This window comes from Mustela putorius, unplaced genomic scaffold (genome assembly GCF_011764305.1).
Source record: "Mustela putorius furo isolate JIRA1106 unplaced genomic scaffold, ASM1176430v1.1 tig00000145_pilon_pilon_pilon, whole genome shotgun sequence".
NCBI classification, from domain to species: domain Eukaryota; kingdom Metazoa; phylum Chordata; class Mammalia; order Carnivora; family Mustelidae; genus Mustela; species Mustela putorius.
In genome coordinates, this window is record NW_025421294.1 from 14,762,205 (window position 1) to 14,788,863 (window position 26,659).

General features: G+C 38.8%; 1 protein-coding gene across 10 annotated transcripts in view; it reads left to right on the forward strand.

The window, feature by feature from the left end:
* JAKMIP2 (janus kinase and microtubule interacting protein 2) overlaps positions 1-26,659 on the forward strand; it is a 164,791-nt gene that overhangs the window by 118,994 nt on the left and 19,138 nt on the right. For 5 of the 10 annotated variants that reach the window (XM_004744669.3, XM_004744672.3, XM_004744673.3 and 2 more), the window contains exons 8-19: positions 1,113-1,169; positions 2,145-2,264; positions 4,216-4,344; positions 7,824-7,907; positions 8,580-8,642; positions 11,241-11,339; positions 12,975-13,073; positions 14,840-14,893; positions 15,771-15,836; positions 20,843-20,911; positions 23,128-23,205; positions 25,119-25,322. In XM_004744669.3, the coding sequence (XP_004744726.1) occupies positions 1,113-1,169; positions 2,145-2,264; positions 4,216-4,344; positions 7,824-7,907; positions 8,580-8,642; positions 11,241-11,339; positions 12,975-13,073; positions 14,840-14,893; positions 15,771-15,836; positions 20,843-20,911; positions 23,128-23,205; positions 25,119-25,322 (1,122 nt within the window). The remainder of the gene's footprint in view (positions 1-1,112; positions 1,170-2,144; positions 2,265-4,215; positions 4,345-7,823; positions 7,908-8,579; positions 8,643-11,240; positions 11,340-12,974; positions 13,074-14,839; positions 14,894-15,770; positions 15,837-20,842; positions 20,912-23,127; positions 23,206-25,118; positions 25,323-26,659) is intronic. The other 5 variants (XM_045075327.1, XM_045075328.1, XM_045075329.1 and 2 more) reach the window with 2 other exon arrangements.

Genomic DNA, 26,659 nt, shown 5'->3' on the forward strand with positions numbered 1-26,659 from the left:
TCCCCAGGGAGTCTGCTTCTCCCTCTCCCTCTTTCTGCTGCTGCCTACTTGTGCTTTCTCTCTGTCTCTCTGTCAAATACATAAATAAAATATTTTTTTAAAAAGGGAATTTGATGTGTTGACTCATATTATCCAGACTTTCAGGGAAACTAAGTGTCACTTATTTAATCTACCTTTAAATTTATACAGTAAATATGTTGGCTACTTAGTGGATGAGCACCAAATTCCCAGAATATCTCCATCCACAGCAACAATGAATCAAGAAATCAATTGTGTGTGGGAGGGAATAGATTGTGATTTCTAGATATTCTTTGAGTTTCCCAGAACATTCCAACTACAACAACCCCCCCCCAAAAAAACCCCCACTAGATTACTCTAACCCAGTAGATACTCTGTTCCCATCTTCAGAGGCTACAGGTGAGAATAAGAGTCTGAGACAGCTTGCTATGCCTTTCAACTGATTAAATGAAAAGAATAAAGTTTATGCAAAATAGCACTTTTTTAATACTTATATAGAAAGTAATTTTGGGTTTGAGAAAACTGAAAAATTGTGCTTTGGGAAAATATGAGTATTTTCAGAGCTACTTGATCTTCAAGTATAACAAAGGATTCTGATGAAGAAGACAGTGTACCTCCTTAGTGGGAGGCTCTCAGATCCACATAGATTATCAGGAAAAGGTGTAGTGTATTTTTACTTAAAAAATATCTAAGTATCAGGGGAGCTGACTTAATTGGTTAAGCAACCAACTCTTGGTTTCCACTCAATTCCTGATCTCAGCATCATAAGATCAAGCCCAGCACACCCAGCGTGAAGCCTGTTTGAGATTCTTTCCCCTCCGTCTTCCTCTCCCTTTGCTCTTCCCCCTACTTGTGCGCACTCTCTGTCTCTCTCTCTCTCTCTCTTTCTTAAATAAATAAATAAAATCTTTAAAAAGATCTGTAAGTAGCAAACCTTAAAATTGCCAAAATTACAAAACACAATCTTATTTTAAATAGAAAGGCATAATGCTTCAGGGGAAAACCAACTCTATAATTGCAAAGGGGTGGGGTGCAGACCACCTAGAAGGAAACATGTACCAACTCAACATCTGAATTCTTCATCTGTTTTCCAGGACCGAGAAAAGCTCATCCGTAGGAGAAAACATAGAAGAAGTTCCAAGCCAATTAAGGTAATGGGAAAACTAGGTTATCAGGTTTTTGCCACAAGCTCTGTGAAAGAAGTGAGGCTTGCCAAGGAATCTTCCTGCAAAGATGTGATAAATCAAATGTTCCTAAACTGCAGCAAACCATGGGCTCTATTTGCTAGAAGAAAATCTCTTAATAGTTCTTAGAAGTCCAAAAATTATTACATTATGGATTTTAACCTTTAAGGTTTGCTTTATTATGACTTTATCTGAGCGAATAAGGCACTAGGTTTGATGTCGAAGGCATTATCTGACAAGCTGGAGAGTCAGACTACAAAGAATATGCAAGAGATACACATGATTTAATGCCTCCTGGTGAACAACATTAGTGTCTCATACTCACCCTGTAATTATTAGTATATTTTTATTATTCACTTGAAGAGTATTATTGATACTAGTTTGATTTTATTATTCCATTGGATTTGGATACTATTCTGAGAATGATTACTAGTAACGGTACACTCAGTCCACCCATATCTGTATAGTCTCTTATAATCCACAGAGTTTTGTTAATTTGTTTATTTGTTTGATTTTGTTTTGATCAAGTACGTTATTTGATTTGGATATGAGATTGGATGGTAAAACTTACAATTTGATAATCCCAAATAGGTGCCTGGACTTTAAATGTCTTGATTATATTTTAAGTACTGGAAAGAGCAAATCATATAAACTCCTCATGATATAAAATGTAATGTAAAATAGGCTCCAATGTTTCTATGAAGAGACCAAAATATCCATGATATTCCATTCCTCAAAAACATCATAAATGAAACAAAAGGAGACACACTTGTATAGGAATTATTGTGTTCATTCCCAGAGTGTTTATTTCCTCCAAGAAGCACTAAAGGACCCCTGTCTTCTGTGTCCTTTTGCACATATGCCGGTTGATGGTGCCCTGATAATATGTTGACTTTACCCACTTCTAGTTGTGTCAGTAAATATGTACTTTCCCTCCCCTAGAGGCCTGTTTTGGATCCATTTATTGGCTATGATGAGGACTCCATGGATTCAGAGACATCATCCATGGCCTCGTTTAGAACTGACCGAACACCAGCTACTCCTGATGATGACTTAGATGAAGTAAGCTTTTCCACTTCTCTAGTCTTCTATGATAATATCACCAAATCTTTCATTTAAAATGGAGAGAAAGCAATGCACTTCTTATATCCTATCTGAGCTGTGCAAAATGATCACACAATAGCTCCATTTTTACTTTGTTACCTCTTGGAAAATAGCTTTGCCAATGTCATGTAACCCTTTTACGACTTGTCTAAAATTCCGTTCTGTAAGTTGAAGACTTTTTTCAAACTTAAAAGTTACTATCCCAAATTCTTCTCACAAGGAAGGTGAGGACCGAGGAAGAGGCTTAGAAGAACAAGCTTCTAGATACAGTTGAGGACAGGGTTTAGCAAAGTGTGCTTTGTAGACTGCCATTGTCAGAATCATCTAGGGGGGGTTCAATCACAGTGAAAATTCCTGGACTCTACTACATACCTCCTGATTCAGGATCTTACGGGTAGAACCCCCAAATCTGCATTTTTCACAAAGCTCCTTGGTGATTATATTATGCTCTGAAGTTTGAGACCTAAAGCTGTGAAAGTATGTATATATTTTTTAATGATATTTTTATTTTTAAATTTTTCATAAACATATAATATATTTTTATCCCCAGGGGTACAGGTCTGTGAATCACCAGGTTTACACACTTACAGCACTCACCATAGCACATACCCTCCCCAATGTCCATAACCCCACCCCCATTTCTTCCAACCCCCCTCCCCCCAGCAACCCTCAGTTTGTTTTGTGAGATTAAGAGTCACTTACGGTTTGTCTCCCTCCCAATCCCATCTTGTGTGAAGTATATTTTTAAGTTTATCTCAAGATCAATCAAGAAATGTTGCATATGGATGTATGGAAAAGAATTGAGATTAAAACTCTATCATTTCCTCCCATTCGAATCCAAAAGCTAGGTGTAACTTCTTCTCATTTGGATCCAAAATTGACTGTAATCCAAACCAAAAGAGTAACCAATCATCAGATATGTATAAATAAACAAACGCCTCATATTAACAAACATTAAGTATTTATGTGATGTCCATCTTAAAAGTACTACAGTGTTTATGTCTATGTACATACTTTAAAATTAAGAATCAGATCACAGGGGGGGAAAAAAAGCAAAGAAAAGAAAATCACAGGGTGCCTGGGTGGCTCAGTTGGTTAAGTGTCTGCCTCTTGCTTTCGGCTCAGGTCATGATCTCAGGGTCCTGAGATTAAGCCCCATCTCAGACTCTGCACTGGGTGTGGAGCCGGTTTGCGATTCTTTATCTCCCTCTGCCACTCCCCCACACAAAACTTACTTGTGGAGCATAAGGAATAACACAGAGGACATTGGGAGATGGAGAAGAGAAGTGAGTTGGGGGAAATTGGAAGGAGAGACAAACCATGAGACTATGGACTCTGAGAAACAAACTGAAGGTTTTGGAGGGGAGGGTGTGTCGGGGACTGCCTCCGGCCGGGAAAGTCCCCGCCATTACAAGAAGGTGCTTGGCTCACTGCTAGCAAAACATGCTGCAAGTATACAATGAACTTTCTGGTGAAGCCCGCCTAAAGGAGGACATAGTTATTGGCTGTATCAAATTTAATCAGCATAGTAACAGGACTCTCATTGGCTCTCCCCATTGCTTGACCCCTTATTGGTCACCCTGCTGTATATAAGCTAAGGAAGTTGATTAAATAAACGGAAATGAAGCATTAACACCATACCAGGCTCATTGGGTGGATGGGTGAGCCTGGTGGTAGGTATTAAGGAGGGCACATATTGCATGGAGCACTGGGTGTGGTGCATAAGCAATGAATCTTGGAACACTGAAAAAAATAATAAAATTACAAAAAAAAAGAATAAAATTACACTGAATCCCATATCAAACAGATATTTACTTCTCTTTATAAAGTGGACAAATGTTAGTGTTTCACATTGAACACAGGACCCAACATAACCTAATTATTTTTTGGCTTTTTTTGTAACCTCAAGAGTTTAGCAGCTGAGGAATCTGAGCTACGATTTCGACAATTAACAAAAGAATATCAGGCCCTCCAAAGAGCATATGCCCTCCTGCAGGAGCAGACTGGAGGTATCATCGATGCTGAAAGGGAAGCCAAGGTCAGTATACATCTGGGGAGAGGGCTCTGAATTGACTTGCTGCAGTCGTAACATAAAAGTACCATGCACATAAAAATATCAGTAGGATAGCTTCCCCTGTATCTTCTCCACTGCGGCTTTTGAACTGTTTTATCTTTTATGTCAACAAACCTTGCATCTAGAGACATTAGAACCAACTTAAATCGATTCTTTTGTTCCTTTAAAGATAGTAGTTCTTATTCTTGCTATTTGAAAGCTTATATTTTCAAAGCTAGGCAATATTGAATTTTGATAATCCATTTTTTTTTACCTCCTTGCTTGGAAAAAATACTTCTGTGGTTAGCCACTTTCTTCTCTTGGTTAATAAGTGCATAGCATTACATTGACAACTTCCAAAGAATTTTCACTGACAATATCTCATTTAATTTTTATGACACCACCCTAAGGCAGGTGTTTTATAAAAGGTAAGTTCGAGGCTCTGAGGGGTTAACTAAATTGCCCAAGATCCCATAGCTAATTAATAGAAAACTTGGATTGGATTCCACCTAAAATCTTGCTGGGTCACATGTTCTTTCCATTACATCACAACTGCCTCTCATAAGCTTATTTTTAAAAAAAAGCCACATACATACAATACTAATACTTAAAATTTTGTGAGTGCTGTGTGGCAGGCTTGGTTTTAAGCACTTTCCATACATCATCTGATGCAATCCTCAAACAACCCTATGAGTTAGATGCTATTCTTAGCTATGTCCTTTTTATAGGAGAGGAGATAATAGCTTAGTAGGAGTTAAATGTAAATTAGCTAGGTTGAAACTAGGATATATAGCTCAGTTAGATGAAAGCTAGGGTATCAACCTCATGTTTCTGAGTTCACAATCCTAACCACTGGTACCATAACTGCCTCATAGATTAATTCACATGGGACAAAAAGGATTATGCCCACCCAGTGATTTTATCCTATTTCCCAGTTTAAAGGGTATGTAGTGTGCTGAGGAATGTTGTAGGACCTACTTGTAGTTGTTTAATGGGACGGGATAGATATTATAGTTGTGTATTTTTAAATTGTAACATACCTACGTACACATGCATATTTATACATAAATGAATATAAACATTTTTAAAAAACACTGAGGGGGCACCTGGGTGGCTCAGTGGGTTAAAGCCTCTGCCTTCGGCTCAGGTCATGATCCCAGGGTCCTGGGATCAAGCCCTGCATCAGGCTCTCTGCTCAGTGGGGAGACTGCTCCCTCCCCCCGCCTACTTGTGATATCTGTCAAATAAATAATAAATAAAATATTTTAAAAATAAATTTAAAAACACTGTGATTTGAAGTAGATAGGCAGGCAATCATTAGAAAGGGATGTATGTGTGTTCCTTCGTGTTTATTCCCTAATACGTTAATAGTTGTGGTTTTCATGATTAGCATGTATGAAGCATTCTCACCAACATAGGGTTGGCTAATTAAGATAATGGTATACATCTTGTTTTTTGAAGAGGTGATGATGTAGAAACCAGTTCTTCCTCTCACTTCACCGCCACCTCTAAATAAAGGTTTAGGGGCACTTGGGTGGCTCAGTGGGTTAAGCCTCTGCCTTCGGCTCAGGTCATGAGGTCATGATCTTAGGGTTCTCGGGTTGAGCCCTAAATCAGGCTCTCTGCTCAGTGGGGAGCCTGCTTCCCTCTCTCTATGCCTGTCTCTCTGCCTACTTGTGATCTCTCTCTCTCTCTGTCAAATACATACATAAAATCTTCAAATAAATAAATAAAGGTTTAGTGTTATTTCTGGCCATGAAAGTCAAAGAAACTTAACCATTCTCAGCAAAATAGTCTAAAACAAATCAAGATGTTAAAAAAAGAGTAATAGAGTAAATTGAGAGAAAGTAGAAATGCAAGAATAGGGGTGCCTGGGTGGCTCAGTTGGTTAAGTGTCCCAACTCTTATTTTGGCTCAGGTCATGATCTCAGGGTCGTGAGATCAAGCCCTGCATCAGGCTCTGCTCTCAGCACGATGTCTGCTTGAGATTCTCTCTCTCCCTCTGCCCTTACCCACTCTAGATTATATGCTCCCTGTCTCTCTAAATAAATAAGTAAAATATTTAAAAAAAGAAAATGCAAAAATAGATAACATAGATGAATGAGTATCATGAAAATAAAAGATGTAATCATTTTGATAAAAGAGAAAAATAGATTGTAGTCCATTCTCATTTAAGGTTAAAATGATTAGTGAAATTAAGTTTGGGATTTTTTTAATCTGATAAAGTTAAATATGATGCTCAACAGTCCAAAGATATATTCTCCTCCCAATGAAGAATAAGAAAAGGAGGGGCACATGGCTGGCTCAGTCATAGCATGCAATTCTTGATCTCAGGATTGTGAGTTCAAGCCCCACAGTGGGTATAGAGATTAAGTGTCCCAACTCTTATTTATTTTTTTTTTAATTTGACAGAGATCACAAGTAGGCAGAGAGGCAGGCAGAGAGAGGAGGAAGCAGGGCCCCCGCCAAGCAGAGAGCCCGATGCGGGGCTCAATCCCAGGACCCTGGGATCTTGACCAGAGCCGAAGGCAGAGGCCTTAACCCACTGAGGCACCCAGGTGCCCCAAGAGATTATTTTTAAGAAAGGAAGAACTGGGCAGAGGGGACGAGGGCAGAGCACCTGGGTGGCTCAGTCAGTTAAACATCCATTGCTTGATTTTCGGCTCAGGTCATGTTGTCAGGGTTGTGAGATCAAGCCCCCCCTTTCAGGCTCCTCAATGGGGAGTCTGCTTGAGGTTCTCTCTCTCCCTCTTCCTTTGTTCCTCCCTACCTTCTCTCCCCTTAAAAAAGAAGGAAGGAAGGAAGGAAGAAAAAGGATCTCTTCCAATGCTGACTTTATTCCACATTATACTAAAGAACCTATCAAGATCTTAAGATAAGTGAAAAATATATGTATGGGCAAAAAACAAAGAACCCACTAATTTTTCATAGGTTGCTCCATAGAAGATCAGTGTCCAAAAATGCTGATACACATACTCATCCCACATACACATCATTCATACATACATACATCTGGATCTGGATCTAGATTTAGATTTAGGGCACAAAGTTGGCTCTGAAAGAATGGCAAGTTTTGGGAGAGGCAAAGAGGGAGAAGGCTTTCCAGAAGAGGAATTATTCAAATAAGAGAGAAATGTAGGGTTAAAAGGTATATTTAGGAAATGAGATCACCAGCAGATCAGGGGTAAATTCTGTTGATGAGTGGTGGGGGAAAGACTGCAAATATAATGGGAGTTCTCACGTCTCACCTGAAGACTTTGAATTTTAACCTGGTGGTAAAAGGAACCATGGAAAGTTTTAGGCAAGAATTTAGATCCTAAAGATAGTTTTAAAAGGTTCTTTGGTCATAGACATTTTTTTTTCTTCCTTGTTGAGCTCTGATGAAGAAACATAAGGCGGGTGGGGGGAAATACTGAGTTACCATTTATTTTACTTACTGAGTTCTGGAATTTTGATTTCACTAGGCTCAAGAACAGCTGCAAGCAGAGGTGCTAAGATATAAAGCCAAAATTGAAGATCTGGAAGCGACTCTGGCTCAGAAAGGGCAGGTAGGCATTCAATTGCTGGTTCTTCTGCACATGCAAACAATTCAGTCCGACCGTCCTCTAGCCCCTGTGCATGGGCCATACCCAGGACACGGCTTGGCTCTCCACAGTGACCTTTCTCAAACTGTGTCAGAATGTTCAACTCGATGTTTCTGTCCCTGGTGTTTTTCTGGCCAGAGTGTGAACCCCGCTACAACATGAATGAGGTTGGGCAGGAAAGAGAAGGCCAGAGGAAGAGGAGCCCTGTACTTATAGCCTAGAGTGGTCGCAAGCTACTGAGACAAAGACCCGCCTCTCTTTGCCTCTATGCTACATTTATGGTTCTGCATTTTAATGTTTTCCATCCATATGTATCTAGCCTGTGTGCATTCTGACCCTTTTCACTTTTTGCCTGTGTGGTCACTTCTGAGTCCCCGGAAGGCTGGTCCTGGATTATTCAGTCTGAAAAAGTTAGAGATTAGTGAGTGTCGATGAAAAGGGGGTGAAATTTTCCTGGCAACTTTGGCCCCGATATCTTTTGAGGAAGGAGCTGATAACAAAGGGTGGGTGTCATTTACCAGCCATCAGCAGGCCACCAACCTGGGTGAGAAGACAACTCTGGCCAAGTGGTTTGACGACACACGCCCTCTTGTGCCACTCTGAAATGCTGACTGCGCAATATTCTTTGTCAAACAGGACTCACACTGGGTAGAAGATAAACAACTTTTCATTAAGAGAAACCAGGAGCTTTTAGAAAAGGTATGTTGGGCGCAACACCCTAGTGGGGCAGAGGAGAAAATGATGAGAGATCCAGGAGCAGCAGGGGGTCCTCTCAGGAGTGGCACCGGGGCTGGGGAAGGGGAGGCTTTTCCGGCGCTACGCTCTCCTCTGCTGCGTGCTCAACTGCATTCCTGTCACCGCCATTACCATCAGTTAGTGGCCTGTGTGCATGGCTCTGTGCTGGCGTTGTGCCGACTTGAGGGGATGTGATCCCGAAGCCTATTGATTTGTTGACTATATATATACATATATATATATATATATATATATACTGTTTGTGTACTGTACATACATATATACACATACACACACACACACACACAGGTGCACACATACTATGTGGTTGTCCATCTACAAAAAGCACACTACAAATGGGACTTGTTATTTTGTGCAAGGCATGACAGAATATGACTCCAAGACCCCACTGCAACCCAGAATAGACTGTGTTCTCACTTTTAATCGTTTTGCTAATCTTGGCTATTTATATACATATACATACATATATATATATATTTTAAATGGGAGAATATTTTAAAAGATGTATCTAAGGCACAAAACAGCATGTCCAGGAGGTTGCTCAACAAATCAAGATGCAAAAGCATGGTTTAGGCCCAGTAGATAAATTGATTTGTCTCTGAACATAGGCTTTGACTGGGGCAATGAAATACAACAGAGACCATTTTAAATTTAAGGTGGTTTTGTCTTTAGTATTTACTTTCTGTAAATCTAGTGAAAAAATTGCAAAATATATTATTCTTGGGGGAAAAAAACGGACTTTGAAAGCCCATTTGAATAAGGGAAATAATTCTGTAGGTTCATCCATTTGTTATGTAGAAATTATTTTAGGATTTTTTTTCTGCCAGTATTCAGTAGCCTTGGCTACTGAAATTAACCACAACACTCTCGTAAGCATGAGAAGGGAAAGAAGATGCTTATCCTTCCTCCCCTCTAGTCTAGCAAAGTCCTTAGCTTACCTCCCTTTCTGAAGGACAAGATAGCGCAGATGTGTAGAAGGCGGGTGGGTATTCCAGGATTGGGAGCTGGTACTTTCGGGGTTGGAGGGTCTCTATAAAGATAATTCATCACAAGTTGGTCCTGTGAGCCATTGACCTGATTGCCAGTGTTAATTGCCAAAACCAGGAATCTCCCCAAATATCCCATCTTGGATCCAAATGTAAGATTCTAAGTAGTAGACACTCTTTGGTCATCTAAGTCAACTTCTTAAAACTTTTGAAAGTTCGCTTGACCACAAATAGATTTTGTAAAAAAAATTTGACTACATTAATTAATGTCACTAATATTTCAGTAGTTCCCCATCTTTATTTTCCTATAATTGTTCTATGTCCTGAGGCTATGAGAAAAAGCTTTTTAGTAGTCTTAGAGATGCCTGGTAATAAGTGTTAATTACATTTCTTTAGACTTAAAAACTAATTCCCATTATGTCTTCTGTCTGATTTTATTCAGTCTTGATTTCTTTGGGCTAAAAGGGGGAATTCATGGGCTCAAGTTTCTGTGAGTAAAAAAAAATCACAGTGACAATAAAGCTAAACATCCTACTTCAAGTGGGTATACTTGGGAAAGTAAGATTCATCCTATGATTAAAAACCCCTGGGTTGTTATTTCTAAATTCAAGATTTTAAATAGTTCCTGTGTGTAAGGCCCACTCACACAGCTCATATCTCAAGGCAGCCCCAAACCTATTACAGATCATGAAAATGTTTGGTCCCTTGTAGACATGGACCTGTCTTATAGGGTGAGGCATGTTTTACAAAACTTACTTAATTCCATGCTTCATCACGTTACAGGAGAATTCTTACAGGAAGACAGAGGGAAAAGGTGTCACTTATAAATGGGTAGACAAAGGAAGCCTCTTTTGGTAGGGAATGTTAGAGTTCTGTGTTCAAGGAAAAGTAGGAGTTCCTCACACAGAAAAAGAAATGGAGGGATCCCCTTTTAGGCAGAGAGATGAACAAAGACACAACTCCTGGCAGTTAGTCCACACGGTAGATGGGGTGTTCCCGATTCTTGTGTGCGAGTGATCACATGTGAGTGTGTGCATGTACAGAGATGACTGTGAGAATATTTAAGGCTAGAAAGCTAGGTGCTGACCAGAGTATAAAGGTTTTTGAATCCATATTGATGAGTTTGGCTTTATTCTGTGGGTAACTGGAACTCAGTAAAGTTTTGTATATGATCAGAGCTATTAATATGAAATTTTTCTGATCATTTGTAACTCAAAAACAAGAAGTATCAGTCTCCACTATGTACACCATTAAATGTAGTGCCAGGACACCATCCCTGACCCACAGCAAAGGCCTAATTAGTACCCTCAGATTCACTACTCAGAGGGTCCCCAGACATTATCTCAATAGCATTTTCCCCTATGATGCAAAAAGTCAACCAAAGGATAACTAGAGAGAAACCCTAAGACTTATTTTATTCACATCTACTTGGGATTTTTTATTTCACAGTCTGGATGATTTATTCACCAACTAAATAAGTGCTCTCCATGCTTGCTTTGCTAAATTGTAGACGGTTTTTGCAATGTTCACCTAACTTGAGGATTTACTTTATTAGATAGAAAAACAGGAGGCAGAAAATCACCGGTTACAACAGGAACTACAGGATGCCCGAGACCAGAATGAGCTGCTGGAGTTTCGAAACCTAGAGCTAGAAGTAAGGAAATGATGATGATGATGATGATGATGATAAAAATAATCATTAACAATTAACATGCACTGAACGCATCCTATGTGTGAGATGCTAAATTAAGCATTTCAGATGCCTACTGACATTCTACCTCACACCCGTAATCGAGATTTTATAGATGAGGCAATTGAGATTGAACAACTTGCCCAAGACCTGATGCAAGTTAGAATTGTCTGCTCAGATACTATACTTTTCGACACATTGCCTTCAAGAACAAGAGTGAATAATTTTTAAATAATTTACATAATAGATTTCAAACTTCGTTGATACTTCATAGCTTTTAAAGTAATCATTTCCATCCTTCATTGAATTGTGACTCATAAAATGTTTCAAGAATTATATTTCCAATTGTGTTAAATACAAAAATATTTTGTTACACACTTGAATTCGTGAGTAAACTTTTTTAATCTATAACACATTTATGCAAAAGGCCAAGAAGCAAGGTAACTTGTTTTAGGAAATACCTTGGTTAACCTGACCAAATTTCAGTCTTTTTTTTTTTTTTTTTTTTTAGTAAAACATATCAATCAAATCAGATTTTTATTGTATCACAAAGAATCTGGCCTGGGGGGCACCTGGCTGGCTCAGTCTTGTGACTCTTGATCTCGAGGTCATGAGTCCAAGCCCCATGCTGGGTGTAGAGATTGCTTAAAAACAAAACAAAACAAAAAAACGGGCACCTGGGTGACTTAGGCAGTTAATCTTAATTTTGGCTCGGGTCATGATCTCAGGGTTGACATGAAACCCCATGTTGGACTCCACAGTGGGAGTGGAGCCTGCTTAAGATCTCTCTTTCTGTCCCCTGCTTTCCCTCTCTAAAAAAAAAAAAAGAAAAAAGAAAAAGCCTGACTTCTTTGAGGCACCTAGCTGGCTCAGTCAGAAAAGTGTGCAACTTTTGACTGGGGGGTCATGAGTTCTATCCCCACATTACAGGTAGAGATTACTTAAAATTTTAAAAAAACAAAAACAAAAACAAAAAAAAAACTGGCTTAGAATCTCATTGAATGTATGTGGATACATAAAGATAAGAAAATTTCCCATTGGATGGCTCTCTTATTTTGCCCGGAGTTTCTTTTTGAGGGTTTTTGGGGGGGGGGGGTTGTTTTTTTGTTTTGTTTTGTTTTCAAATTAGATCTGGATAGAGTTAGAAGTTCATTTTCCTCAGTGAGGAAGAGCAAAGTCCTGTTTAGTAGCTCACAAATCTTCAGCTCGAGTGGATTGAATATGCAAAAAGGCCTTTAGCAGCCATAAAACTTCTTGGGTCAAAAGACCGTTCTCTGTGACACCTGAAAGCTCTAAATATTCATATAGTTTAAATGGGAACTTCACTTCTGACATTTCTCTGATCAAAAAATTTGCAAGACTAAACGACAGCATCTATAAATTCTTCTACCATACCTCTTAGTTGATCAGTCAGTTCTTTTCCATTAAATTAAAGCATGAACATTTTGAGTTTGATTTTTTTTTTTTTTTTTGCCACATGACATTGATAAGCTACTGCAATAGCATTAAAGAGAGAACACACACAACTGATTTAATGTTTGATCAGTTGTTTCTTTCTTTTTTTTTTTAATTCCCATATATTCTTCACTGTATTTCAAGGAAAGAGAGAGACGATCCCCTCCATTTAACCTACAAATTCACCCATTCTCTGATGGTGTAAGTGCTCTACAGATCTACTGTATGAAAGAAGGTGTCAAGGTAGGCAGATACTCAATTTTTTATGTTTGTAAAAAGTAGAAAAACTGGGAATTGGAAAGGGGAAGGTTGTTCAAAACTAAAAAACTTTTGTTTTTTAGTCACTGGGGGTTATTTTGATACCAACTATGTAGCAACTGAAAAGAGTTGCATCTAGGTGTCAGGCTGGCTCAGTTAGTAAACCCTTGAACTCAGGGTTATGAGTTTGAGTACCATGTTGGGCATTGGAGCCTACTTAGAATAAATTTTTTTAAAAAAATTATTAAGAAAAGATGTGTGACAGATGTATGAACAGGGATAGCAGAGAACACAGGAACAGAGCAGGGTAAAGAAGATACAGATTCAAAATATTAAAATAATTACCCTAAGTTATCTAGGGGAAATATTAAATAAACCCAGTACTTTGATAAACAGATTTCAAGTATACCAGATAAAGTATTTGTCGAGTCCCATTGTTATGCTGTTCTAAGTACTATGGGATTCATAAGCTTGGAATTTTGATGTTTGAAGAGACCTTAAAGATCATCTAGTCCACCATCTCTTTCCATTACATTTAATTTAGGGAAGATTTTTCTTTTAGAAGGACTTATGATTTATAACATGTTGTTCATTTAGATAAAATGTACTTCTGTCTTTAAGGATATTGGGATCCATTTTAAACATTAAAGTTGAATGGAGGTGGCTCCATCTCCTGGAAAATATATTGTCCTTCAATGTAATGAAATCACGTGGTGGATATCAATCCCAGAGGGAAAGCTGGGAAGCCTCCTGCTGTTCCTGGTCTCTCCTTGACCTTGTGCATGGCCCTTCCTGCTCCCACTTGAGCTGCCAAATAATACCTGCTTTTGTTGCCTTCTCTTTACCTGTGAAACTGAGGTAGAGCTCACCATTCCTGGTGGTAAGGGTTGGATGGACTGGTATCTGGTTGTAAGAGAAGAGAGGCGTACTAATGAAGTAAAAAGTGGGAGGAAAATTAGGCAGTAAAATTGTGTTTCCTTGTTTTCCATCCTAAACCCCTTTCATGGTGTTTAAACTTCTGCCCTTCCTCAACTGCCCCAAAATTTGTAAAACAGAGGAGTTTGTTGGCTTTTTTTTTAATTCAGCTCTAATTAAATGAAAAGGATTTTACTTTGTCTTTTCCTGAGATACTTTTCTTAGATAAATCTCAAACAACCTACTCTAGCGGATGAAATTTATATGCAGGGGAACTTTTTCAGAGAGTTCAGCTGCTTCAAACTGACTCAAGAAATATAGATAAAATGAGCTATTTTCCATAGCATGAAATTAATGCTAAAAAATGGAATGCGCTGTAGTTTTTTAAGTGGCAGTCAAAATCTCAACCAGGTCAGAATTCCATTAATTAGAATGAAATTAGTTGATTTTATTTATTACCTGTTACTTTTCTCTCTACCTACAGTTTATCATAGTTCAAAAAAATTGGCAATTAATAAGAAAAAAATCTAATGAAAGAATGCCAAGTTTGTACTGTATCCTAGACTCTTTCACATACCATCTCTTTATCCTCAAAATCAGCCTATGAAGGAGGTATTTTGGAACTGTTGAAATTGAGAATGAACTGTTAAGTTATTTGCCAGGTTCACGCAGCTTGGAAGAAGCAGAGTGAAAACATAAAACCATGTGTGCCTGATTGAAAACAACCCAAGGAAGTATGGTTCTTAAAATGTCTTCTCATTGTTACAGGTCAAGCGGTGATAAAATAGTAAGCCGCATTTATGTCTTTGATTTGAATGTATTCCTTGATATTGCAGGATGTGAACATCCCTGATCTCATAAAGCAGCTTGATATCCTGGGTGATAATGGGGTAAGTAATGAACTGGTTAAGGGCAGTAAATATATGAATTTGCCCAAAGAGAAGCAAGAAATACTTGCCAGGGCATCATGTGTAAAATAATAGCAAGTGAGAAGCCATGTTCACTTAAGGCTGTAGCTCTTTAAAGAGAATCAATCATTTATCAAACAAGTCGGTTGAGGGGTTGTAAGGCTGTCCGGAAGGCAGTGGCAGAAATGAGAACTGGTGAAGTGCTTTTCATGAGCTGGTTTCACATTTGAATGCCGACCACATCTGCAGTGATTAAAGCTAATTACCTTCTCACTGTTGCCTAGAGCCATCTAGCATGAAATTAATCAGTCATGCAGTTGCAAATGCTGCTAAATAGTAGGGTTGGTGGCAGCCCCATAAAAATGGACCAGGAAACTATAATCTCTTTTCTTTTTAAACACCTTCCAGGCAGGGTCAAGGCATATTAATTCAGTGGGAGGACCATTCATTGAGATATTATAGGAATGATGCATATAGGTTGAAGGAGTTACCCATTTTTTACCTTGAAAAATCATCAAAGGAGAGAACAGAATCCATTAAATCACATCAAACCACTATGAAAAGATTACTTGTTATTTATTTCATTTTGGTTTCTGCTTTTCTCATAACCTACAAAGTATGCACGCAGAGAAACACAAAATCAAATCGGTATTAGAGATATAAAAGAAATCACATTTAATGTCCTTTTACATGTTTTGAATGAACTTTTTGTTGAGAACTGTTACTAAGTAGAATGTTATGTTCCATACATGCATATGTGATAGTATCTATGGCAGGCAGAGGGCAGTATGTTCGGATAGTGCAAATTATCGTTAACTATCCTCAGCCTCTTTTCTTTATTTCTCTCGCTCTTTTGTAGAACTTAAGAAATGAAGAACAAGTGGCCATAATTCAGGCCAGCACTGTGCTGTCCCTGGCAGAAAAGGTAATACATCAAACTAACATTCAAATCATCTCAATGTCTGACTTCACACCTAAAGAGCAGGGTAGGGTTGAAGGATGGTCTCTTTGCACATGACTTTGTGTTACTGAATACCTAATAGGTATCCTTTTTTTTTTTCAGGGTGATACAACCCCAATAGAATGGAAACACACACAAAAAAATTCTACACACTGATCTGGGGTGGGTGGATAATTCTTGCTTTGTAGTCACTTAAAAAATGGAAAACTTTCTGCATTACCTTATCCAAACAATCCCTCCCAAACTGGGACAGCAGTAAGGAAGAGCTTTGTCAAGAGATGGTAAAATGGTGCCTGGCTCTTGTTATGAGCTCTTCCCTGGCTGCGTACAGACCAGTTGTCCCCAACTGATTCTGTAATTCGGTGTTGGCTCACTGCAGTCTCATTCAGAAAGCCCAACCTGGGGACTGGCAGAAGAGCAACACTGAGTGTGCTGTGGCCCCCTTGTGTCGAAACCTGGTAAATGGTAGGAAGAAAGACAAAGAGCTAAGTGGAGAAGCTTGATGACGGCTGTGTTCGGGATGCAGCAAGAATCAGCACATACCTGAGAGGCTTGTGTACGTGGTTGGATACTGTATAAATTCCTTGAGATGCTTTCTTAATTCCTAAATGCGTAGAGTTTGTTATAAATTAAATGAAACCATAAACTTGCTGATATGCCTTCTCTAGTCTGAAGTGAGGGAATCCTCCAGGTGAAATGACCTATTGACAAATTAGGGCATAAAGGGAAAAAAATGTAGGGAGAAGCAAGGACTGCTATAAAATAAAAAGTTACTTAAGAAATATTGAAATGATCCTTTTTTGGATCCTGATTCAAGGACACTAAGTACGGAGAAAAGAACATTTTGCTGACAGCTGGGGAGATTTTAATAGGACCAGGAATGAGATAACAAAAGGAGTTCATGTTTATTTTGCAAGGTATAAAAATGGTCTTTGAATTAAGGATTTTTTTTTAAAGGCCTTATCTGTTAGGGATATATACTGAGGTATTTACCTGTGAAATAATATCTGGAATTTGATTTGTAAAAAACTTACTTCCTTTATGATTTAATTACAGACCTATCACTTTACTTCTCCACAAAAATTAATCGCACCACATTATCTCTAACTTAAGGTCTAGAATCCAGAACTTGCCATGAGGACCTCGAGGATCTGGCCCTTAGCTGCTTCTCCAGGATTCCACTTGTTTCTTTGGTTCATTGCTAAGGTCCAGCCATATACAAATCCTTCTGGGACCCCAGTCTTCTCTCTCTGTCTCTCTCCATCTCTATCACTGTTTTCATCCCTTGGCCCTTTACACTGTTCTCTTTGCTTAGAAGATATTCCTGTCTTCCTTTTCTACCTTGGTCTGGCTAAATCTGAACCATTAGACATCCCCCACATAGGGAAGCCTTCTTATTCACCCAAGTCCAGTCAGGGGCTTTTTTCTCTGTTTCCACAGTGAACTATGCATCTGCTACTATGACTTTTAAAAACTATAATGTGGCTGCTCATTTTTTGCTGTTGTTATATGCCCCCCAACCACGTGCTGCTAGACTTTAAGCTCCATGAGAGCAAATATGATATCCATATTTGTTTGCCTAGCTTTTCACAACAGTCGAGCCCATCTAAGAGGTGGTCAACAAATGTTTACTGAAGGAGTGAACAAGTGACTATGAATGTCCACAGGACAGTGTTCCAGTGACATCCAGTTGGATGAAGAAAACACAAGTCTGTATTCCCAGGTCTGCTACGTTTACTTGGCAGCGAAAGCCAGAGTGTCTCATTCAGTTGGACTCCTAAAGGACTATAATTCTTTATTGCAAGAAAAGTCAACTTAGTTTGGGAATACCAAGAAAATTTGCCTTTCTATAAAAGGCAAGGATTCGGACATGAAGGAAATGAGAGATAAATGGAAAAGAAAATATAAATAGGAAAAAGAAAAGGGAAATGGGTCTCTGTGCCTCACATTTACTTAAATTATTGGAAGAAATCTTCCATTCCCTGCCCTGTGTGATGGGTGGTGCAATTTGAACTTGACCGTAATTAATACCTGCATAGGGCTTCTTTTACAGTTGGCACTGTTCTAATTGCCAAAGTCTTGTTATGACTGTTCTATGTGAGGAATTTCATATGAAAGGAATCCAAAGCACAGAGAAGGTAGGTAGGTAACTGCCCCAGTCACGCAGCTAGAAAATGATGGAATCAGGATTCATACTCAAGCAGTCTGTTTGCAGAGTCCATGATCTTCTTAACCGCTGCACCCAAATTCCCTTTTAGCATCTTATTGAAAGCAAGAGGTGCCCTATGTGGAGCCCATAGGACCTGCTCTTTTAGAGCTTTGGTGAATTGGTTTGTGCCTCCACTCACCTCCTTTGCAAGACAGGTATGAGGGGTTCAGTTGAACATGTACGGAGGGATGACAGTGTGCTTAGCACTGAAGATTAATTGGAAGAACTAGTACTCCTATAGTCTGGGCAGTTACCTTCTGTGCAGGTCTTCACAATTCACAAGTTTCAAAGTCACCTTCTACCTTTGGGAATTGCAAATGAATATTTCTATCTCCCAGGAGTTCTTCTTCTTCTTCTTCTTTTTTTTTTTTTTAAGATTTTATTTACTTATTTGACATACAGAGATCACAAGTAGGCAGAGAGACAGTCAGAGAGGAGGAAGCAGGCTCCCTGCTGAGCAGAGAGCCCAATGTGGGGCTTGATCCCAGAACTCTGGGATCGTGACCTGAGCCGAAGCAGAGGCTTTAACCCACTGAGCCTCCCAGGTGCCCCTCCCAGGAGTTCTAAATGTGAATCTTGAAGTTTCTGATACTACAACTTTGAATAGCATTCGGCCGCCTAGGAATATAATCTATATATAGATTATAATCAGAGATTATATATATAATCTCAGATATATAATGTAATCAGAGATTGAACCTAGACAAATGACCACCAAATAAATCATCTTGTGACTTTATATTAAAAATAGTAAGAGCAGCGACGCCTGGGTGGCTCAACTGATTGAGTGTATGATGCTTGATTTTGGCTCAGGTCATGATTTCAGGGTCAGGGAATCGAGCCCCATGTCAGGAACCACACTCAGCAGGGAGTTGGCTTGAATTTCTCTCTCTCCCTCCCACTCTGTCCCTCCCCCTGCCTGTGCTCGCTCGCTCTCTCTCTCTCAGAAAAAAATAGCAAGAGGGGCACCTGGGTGGCTCAGTCAGTTAAGCAGCTGCCTTCAGCTCAGGTAATGATCCCAGGGTCCTGGCATCGAGCCCAGAGTCAAGGTCGCTGTTCAGCGGGGAGCCTGCTTTTCCCTCTCTTGCTACCCATGCTTGTGCTCTCCCTGTCTCTCTCCCTGTCAAATAAATAAATAAAATCTTTAAAAAAAAAAAGAAAAAAAAGGTTAGAACAGCGACCATAGTGAGAACATGTTATGGGCCAGGTATTGCACAGATCTCATTATTGTTTACAGCTGTCCTATATTCATCCACTGTTTGCATTCTCCACATGAGGACATTGAGATGTGGGCTTCAGGAACTTCTCCTGCATCACAAGTAATAAGGGCTTCGAGTCAACACACAAATGTGTATCTAAAGCCCATGACCGAACTGCTTCAATTTATTATACTCTTAAAAACACTGTTTACAAGAGAATTTGTTTCACAATGATAAATGGGCAGCAAGTGAAAAGAAGCATTTTGATAAAGCTTGGTGGTATATAGTTGCATTATGAGGCAATTTACCCATGACTTTTGATGGAAATTTGCTTCAGGGGGAAGTCACATGCATATACAAGAACTCAGATTGTATCCCCTCCAGTCTCCCTGGGCATTTCTTCTTTTGCCTAGGCTGTCAGATAGGTGTCACCTTATGAATATCAAGGCCTTAGTATATAGAAAAAATGCTCAGTGTACCACATGATTTATCACAGATAAACTAAAAAAGAAATTTCTAATAGTAAGACAAGTTTTTAACAGTTTAGAAGTACAAAAACACACTGTAACCCCAAACTAGAATTTATTGGGTACCCAGTATATTCAATACACTGTGAATAGTGCCTTACATTAATTGTATCCTTTAAGCCTCAAATTATTAGCCTATTTTTTAGGAAAGAAAGTTGAGGCTTAGAGAAATCAGACAACCTTTCAAGGCTGTACTTCCATGAAAAACTTGAATTGGGATTAGACCCAAGGTAGTGTGCCTTTAGAACCCCCACGATTATAATGCCCAGCTGCCTCCCTGAGGGATAAGCTGATATTTAACTTAGGAAAGACCCATTATAATAATTAGTTCTATTAAACCAAATATTTGGTAAGCTCATGCTGTGTTATTCAAGATCTAATTTTACTCAGGGTGCTAATCAGTGTTAACATCAGTGCCATTTACCAGGATGGTATATTCTAAGTATTATGAAAGGTGGGTGTTTTTTTTTTTTTTATGTGATTTAAAATGTCTCTACTCAACAAAAATGATTCTTTAACACTTAGCTGTTGGCAGCTTCATACACTGAAAAACTGCTATTTCTCCAATCTCACCTGGACCTTCTTTCTTTTATCATGTTTTCCCCAACCATGGAGAACTGGATATCTCTTCTGCTTGAAACCGTTCTGTCATTTTTGCCTAATCATCTCTGACTTAGATTCATCGGACTCTGTTGCAGTTGTCACTTCCAAGAAAGCCTCCTATGGTATTCTCTAAGGAAGGCAAAAAAAAAAAAAAACCAAAACCATGTTGATCTTATTCACCATCAAAACCTTAGTATGTAATGCAGTCCCTGACACATAGTAGACATCCATGAATGCATTTGTTGAACGAATGAACAAATGAATGGACGTATGACTATATTTCCTGACCTAAGACATAAAATGCACCAAGTTTTCACTTCAGTTCTTCTCTGCTTCTGAGATATAAAAATAGACAAAGCAGCTCAGTAGACTGCACAATATACACCATATCAGGCAATCGTTTCAGACTTTTTTGTCTTGTTTACTCCTTAGTGGATCCAGCAAATTGAAGGAGCAGAGGCTGCCCTACACCAGAAAATGATGGAATTGGAAAGTGACATGGTGAGTACAAAGATGAGGTATCAGAAAAACAAAGAAAAATTGATAAGGCAAATGGAAAACAACTATTTTCTACCAGTTTTATCTGGCACTGAAAAGCAAGTTTGCAGCTTTCCAGTATTTTGTGTACAAACTATGGAACAGAATTCCTGGAAATATCCCATAATTTCAAGTTATATTCTTCAAAAATACATTGTATTTTAAAAATATTTCTATAAACTAATACTGAAGAAAATTTCAATTAAGTGGTTTTTTCCCTTAGGCTAAATAATTTTTCCACCATATAGAGTCATAGTTAAAACTACAGAAATGATGGGTGTAACTATGATTTTAAAAATCTCCAAACCATCTCATGCCCATTAGGATGGCCACTATCAAAAAACAAGATAAATGTTGGTGGGCTTGTGGAAAAATTGGAACCTGTGCATTGGTGGTAGGAATGTGAAATGGTGTGTCGCTACTAAGGAAGATACTATGGTGGTTGCTGAAAAAATTCAAAATAGAATTACCATCCAATCCAGCAATTCCATGTTTGGGTATATGCCCAAATTTATTGAAGATAGAGTTTCAGAAAGTACAGCCATGTTCAAAGCAGCATTATTCACAATAGCTTAAACATGGAAGCAGCCTAAGTGTCTATCAGCAGATGAATGGATAGCAAAATGTGGTCTATATATACAGTGAATATTATTCAAGCTTTAAAAAGAAAGGAAATTGTATGATATAACATGGATGAACCTCAGGGGCATAATACTAAGTGAAATAAGCCAGTCACAAAAAGACAAACACTGGATGATTCCACTTACGTCAGTATTCAGAGTAGTCAAACTCCTAGAAAGTAGGAACAATGGCTATCAGGCTAACAGGAAGAGAACTTGGGGTGTTATTATTGTTTAATGGGTATAGTTTCAGTTTTGCAAAATGAAAAGCATTTTGGAGATTAGTTCCTTAACCATGTAAATATCCTTAACACTACTGAACTATACACTTAAAAATGGTTAAGAGCATAAAATTTATGTTGTGTGTCTTTTACTACAATTAAAATTTTTTTAAGTTCCGAAGCACAAGAATTATTGATTATAACTTACAGGAATACATTAGAATTTTATAACTGTACTGTCATTAGTGTTATTACACTAAAAACCAGGTAGTAATTCCTATCAGATTAGGGAATCCTATAATAAGGACGACTTGTATTTATATAGCATGTGACAACTTACACATCTTTTGCTGTCTTTTACATGGACTTTCTATTTTGCCAAAAGGTTAGACTCTAAAGTCAAAGCATGTGACAAGAACTGTAAATCCTTAAAAAAACAAAAATAACAACAACCCAAGAACCTTGAAAACTCTTCAGATATACAAATTTTTAATTTCCCAGGCAGCCTGTACTGGGCACTGTTCTAGGCTCTGGAGCTCAGAGGTAATCAGAAAAGTCACCAGCACAACTGCCACATGCAGACAGTCTCTCCAAAGTGGATTCAGTCAAGTTTTCCTCCAGTGTTGGAAGATGTCCTTGTTCCTTCAGTTAAGCACACAAAGAAAGAACTGACTGTACTTTGCGGCTATGTCATACACAAAGATTTATTTTTAAATGCTAATGGCAAGATGCTAGCAATGTGAGAGCAGGCATGTGGAAACTGAGGACAAGCAGGAGAACTTTAGGTTGAAGTCCCAGCTCGTCCGGGTTTTGTGGCAGGAGCAGAAGCTCTCTCTTAAATTATTCTCTAAATCATTATCAATCTTTGTGTTTGCTAATTGTACACAAATAATTTTGAATAATTTTTATTATGTTTTATTATGCCACTGTGCATATTACATTCCTGAATATTCTTACAGAAATAGACCCTGCCAATATATTGGCACAGATATACTTACTAGTAACTAACTTACCTTGTGAAAATCAGATCTGTCCTTAACCATGTACTCTCTTGGACTGGCATAAAAATCCTTTAAAACATTCCATGTAGATTGGTCATTCTGTCTTTCTTACTTCTTTCCACTGATTTTCACATTCCCTGTGTGAGGCTATGAAAACTGAACTATTTCCCATTTCCCTAACAGACAGTATCTTTGACCCTGCAAATGCTAATGACTTGTCTTATGTTGAAATTTGAGAAAAATTAATCAGCACAATTTATATTAATCAGTACAATTTATCACTTCCTAGTAAACTCAATTGACTCTTTCTATTTTTCATTATGGCCCCCTTTTTATAGGAACAGTTCTGCAAAATAAAAGGCTATCTAGAGGAAGAACTAGACTACAGAAAACAAGCTCTCGACCAAGCATATATGGTAGGTGCAGCAAGCACTAAAGACACCCAGAGTGTTCACAGTTCTCTACTGTGGAGTAAAGCATCCTGGTTCACTTGTCACGCCAAGTGGATAGACCATGACGTGAAGCTCATTCATTCAGTGGCTTCCAGTTCCAGTTTTAGAACAAATACTTCCCTATCTCTTTCCTATTATAATACTCTTACAAAACTTAATAAGTATTTAATTATGCTTCATTAAAAAAAATTAAGTGTATGTTATTATAAAATGCTTTAATGAAGGACAGATTGGGTGGTACTGTGGATTAAAGAGAAATTTTATTAAATCCAGTTGTTTGGGAGCCTAATGTAGTGATAGAATGATAGAGCTTTTAATGTCTGCTATATACATTTTCACTTTACATGTTTCTCCCAACAAGTCTGTGAAGTATTGGTAATCTGATTATTCCTATATTACATAGGAGAGAATGAAGGCTTGGAGAGTGAAAGAACTTTGCCTGACAAAGCAAGTGGGTAATACCGGTGTGGCCTTCACTACCATAATCCAGCCACAGTATGGAAGGCTCTTTGGTGAATGGGCTGGGCCTTTCTCTCTCCTACTGAACGTTGTGCTGACTGAGGAGCACATTTGCTTCATTCCCCATACCAAATTTGTAATCCATAATTGCTAATATTGAACTACAGCTTGTGTGTCTTCTAAGCCCTCACCCCACCATTAATTCACAGTTATGACTCAGGAGAAAAAGACCAAACTTAAAAGAGGAACATTTCAAGGAGTTGCTAGTAGAGGTTTTTATAATGCTTTCCTGGAAGCAGCCTGAGTCACTTTGGGGATAAGAGTGAAGCACTTAGCCCCTGCTTGTAACAAAGATGAATTAGTCTTCCCTTCCAAAATGAGTAAGAGATTCTGAGCACCACTTGATGGGGAAAGGAGAAAATGAGAGTTGATCCCTGGAGAATGAAGAAGGAAGCACTTTCCCCCTCACTTCCTACCCTTTTATCCATGCCTCCTCCACCTTTACATGATAGGGTTCCGTTGTGTGTTTGTGTGTCCCGTGACTGAGTACTCGTTCAGACAACCACATTTAATGTTAAAAAGATGAGATCTGCTTAGTCCAGCACAAGAGCTAGGAAAACACCCCTTACCGAGGCATGACCATCCACCTCTGTCAAAGTCACGGGGTAAGACTGTAGGTCTGTGCTCCTATATCTGAGACATGTTAAAAAAATAACTAGGATAGAAGGAGCAATAAACACTTCACCTAAAACAGAGAATACTCAAGGAGGCATTTCATAGCTAAAGCAGCTGTAAATCTCAGACTATTAAAAAAAAAAAAAAAAGACCAATTTTGAAGACTCTAGGCCATTTTTAGATCATATCTCTCAATTTGTATTTTAAGATGTGGAGACTGTACAGCCATCTTCAAGTTCATAGATGTGTTGTGTGGTAGAGAGGTGGCCTTTTATGCATGAAATATATCTCCAGTTTCAAGTATTCCAACTTGGGCCACTTTTCAATGCTTATTTCTAAAAGTACAGCCACCATGATAGATGTCTAAATATCTGAAGGACTGTCAAATGAAAGGGAACAAACTTATTCTCAGCTACATTTGGGAACAAAAGGATAGACAATTCTCTTACTATAGTAAGAACTTCCTCTAAATGAAATGGACAGGATCCCAGGAAAAAGAAAAAAATTCCCCATCAGAGAACTTCACATATTGCTAACTAGATGGCTTTTAGGGAACCCTACAAAGGGAATTAGCAAAATGGTAGCCAGGCTGGACAAGCTCTGAAGTTTATCATATTGCTATGATCCTGTATGACTACGGCAATGTGTGACTCCCCCACCACCATACACACAAGCGTCTCCGTTCACCTGACACACATCAATGTTAAGTTCCAAAGTTAGACTTTTCTAATTCTGTTTGCCAGAGAATCCAGGAGCTAGAAGCTACTTTGTACAATGCTCTGCAGCAAGAAACTGTTATCAAGTTTGGTGAATTGTTAAGTGAAAAACAGCAAGAGGAGCTGAGGACAGCAGTAGAAAAGTTACGGCGGCAGATGCTGAGGAAGAGCAGAGAGTATGACTGTCAGATTCTTCAGGAGAGAATGGAGCTCTTACAGCAAGCCCATCAGGTGAGGACTGAGTGACTGCATCTGTGTAGGGTTGGTACTAAGCAAATGGGACTTAGTACTAAGCACATGGTACTGAGTATGGGTATGGAGAAGTCCAGGAGCTATAAACTATTTTCAGAGAGGCAAATAACTATTGTTTTCCACCTAGGCTCAGAGAGAGGAAGATAGTCTTGTAAAGATTCAGTCTCAAGGAAATTGGCATTTTGGAAGCATTGCATACTGCTGCTATTTTGGGAACTATTTAGTCATGAAATACCCTTTCAGTATCCTGGAGCCTGATTAGCTCCCTTATGCAGGGAAACAAGAGTCTCCTCAGGACAGAACTAATGCCACTGTCCTGTTACTCATCCCAGTCCAGACCCTAGCCTGATCCAATTATCTGAATAGGGTAAAAGAGAACAAGGGCCTTTCCTTTATTCCCAGAACAAACAGCAACACCAACAATGTCTGGAAGCTGCTGCTTACTTACTGGCTTTTGCCATGTCAGGAACTAAACTTGCATCCTTATATTTAATCTTCATAGTAGCCCACTAAGGTAAGTATTCTTATGATCCCAATTGAAGAGATAATGATAGTGATAATAAGAGAGCTTAATTTTGCCCAAGATGACCCAGATAGCAAGCTCCAGAGCCAGCATGATCCTTCAGGTGGGCATGACTCAAAACCTAAGCATCTGACCACTGCACTACAGTGTTATACACAACCTGAATTATCTCTGATTTATGGGACTCATCGAGATCAGCAAGGCTCAAGAACACTCAATTTATAGCCAAAATTCTTAATTCCAACTCTCAGTTCATGTCTTAGCTTGACAGATGAGGACTAGGGCCCTGGTCAAAAAGCAGATTCCAAAAGAATCCCAAAATTGACAGTGGCGGGCTGTCGTGTTTGGTACTCAGAAGATGAGACAAGGAACTGATACAAAATCCAGACGGACTCTGGAAGAAGTAAGAATTGTGTGGTCTTCAGAGTTCAAGGTGAGTGGGCGAAGAGCAGGTTATTTTATGGCACCAGTAAGACCAGTTTACAGTTTACAGGGAACAGGACACTTAGCATACCTACTATGTAGCCAGGGGTTCTGTGAATCTTTATAGTTGGACAGACTATCCAAGGTAACAGGGGAACTCGGCAGCCATTTGTCCTGGAGATGGTCAGCGCATGCACGATTATTTCATTGGCCCTTCAGATTCCATCATAAACTCTTTTTTGATTTTTTTGACCCTGGAAAGAGTGTTCAAATCCTTTAATAACAGACTTCCTGGCATCATTCATTGGGGAATGAAAATGTCCTCTGCATAAATTTCTTAGGTTACAATAGCATTTAATTAATTTCGACT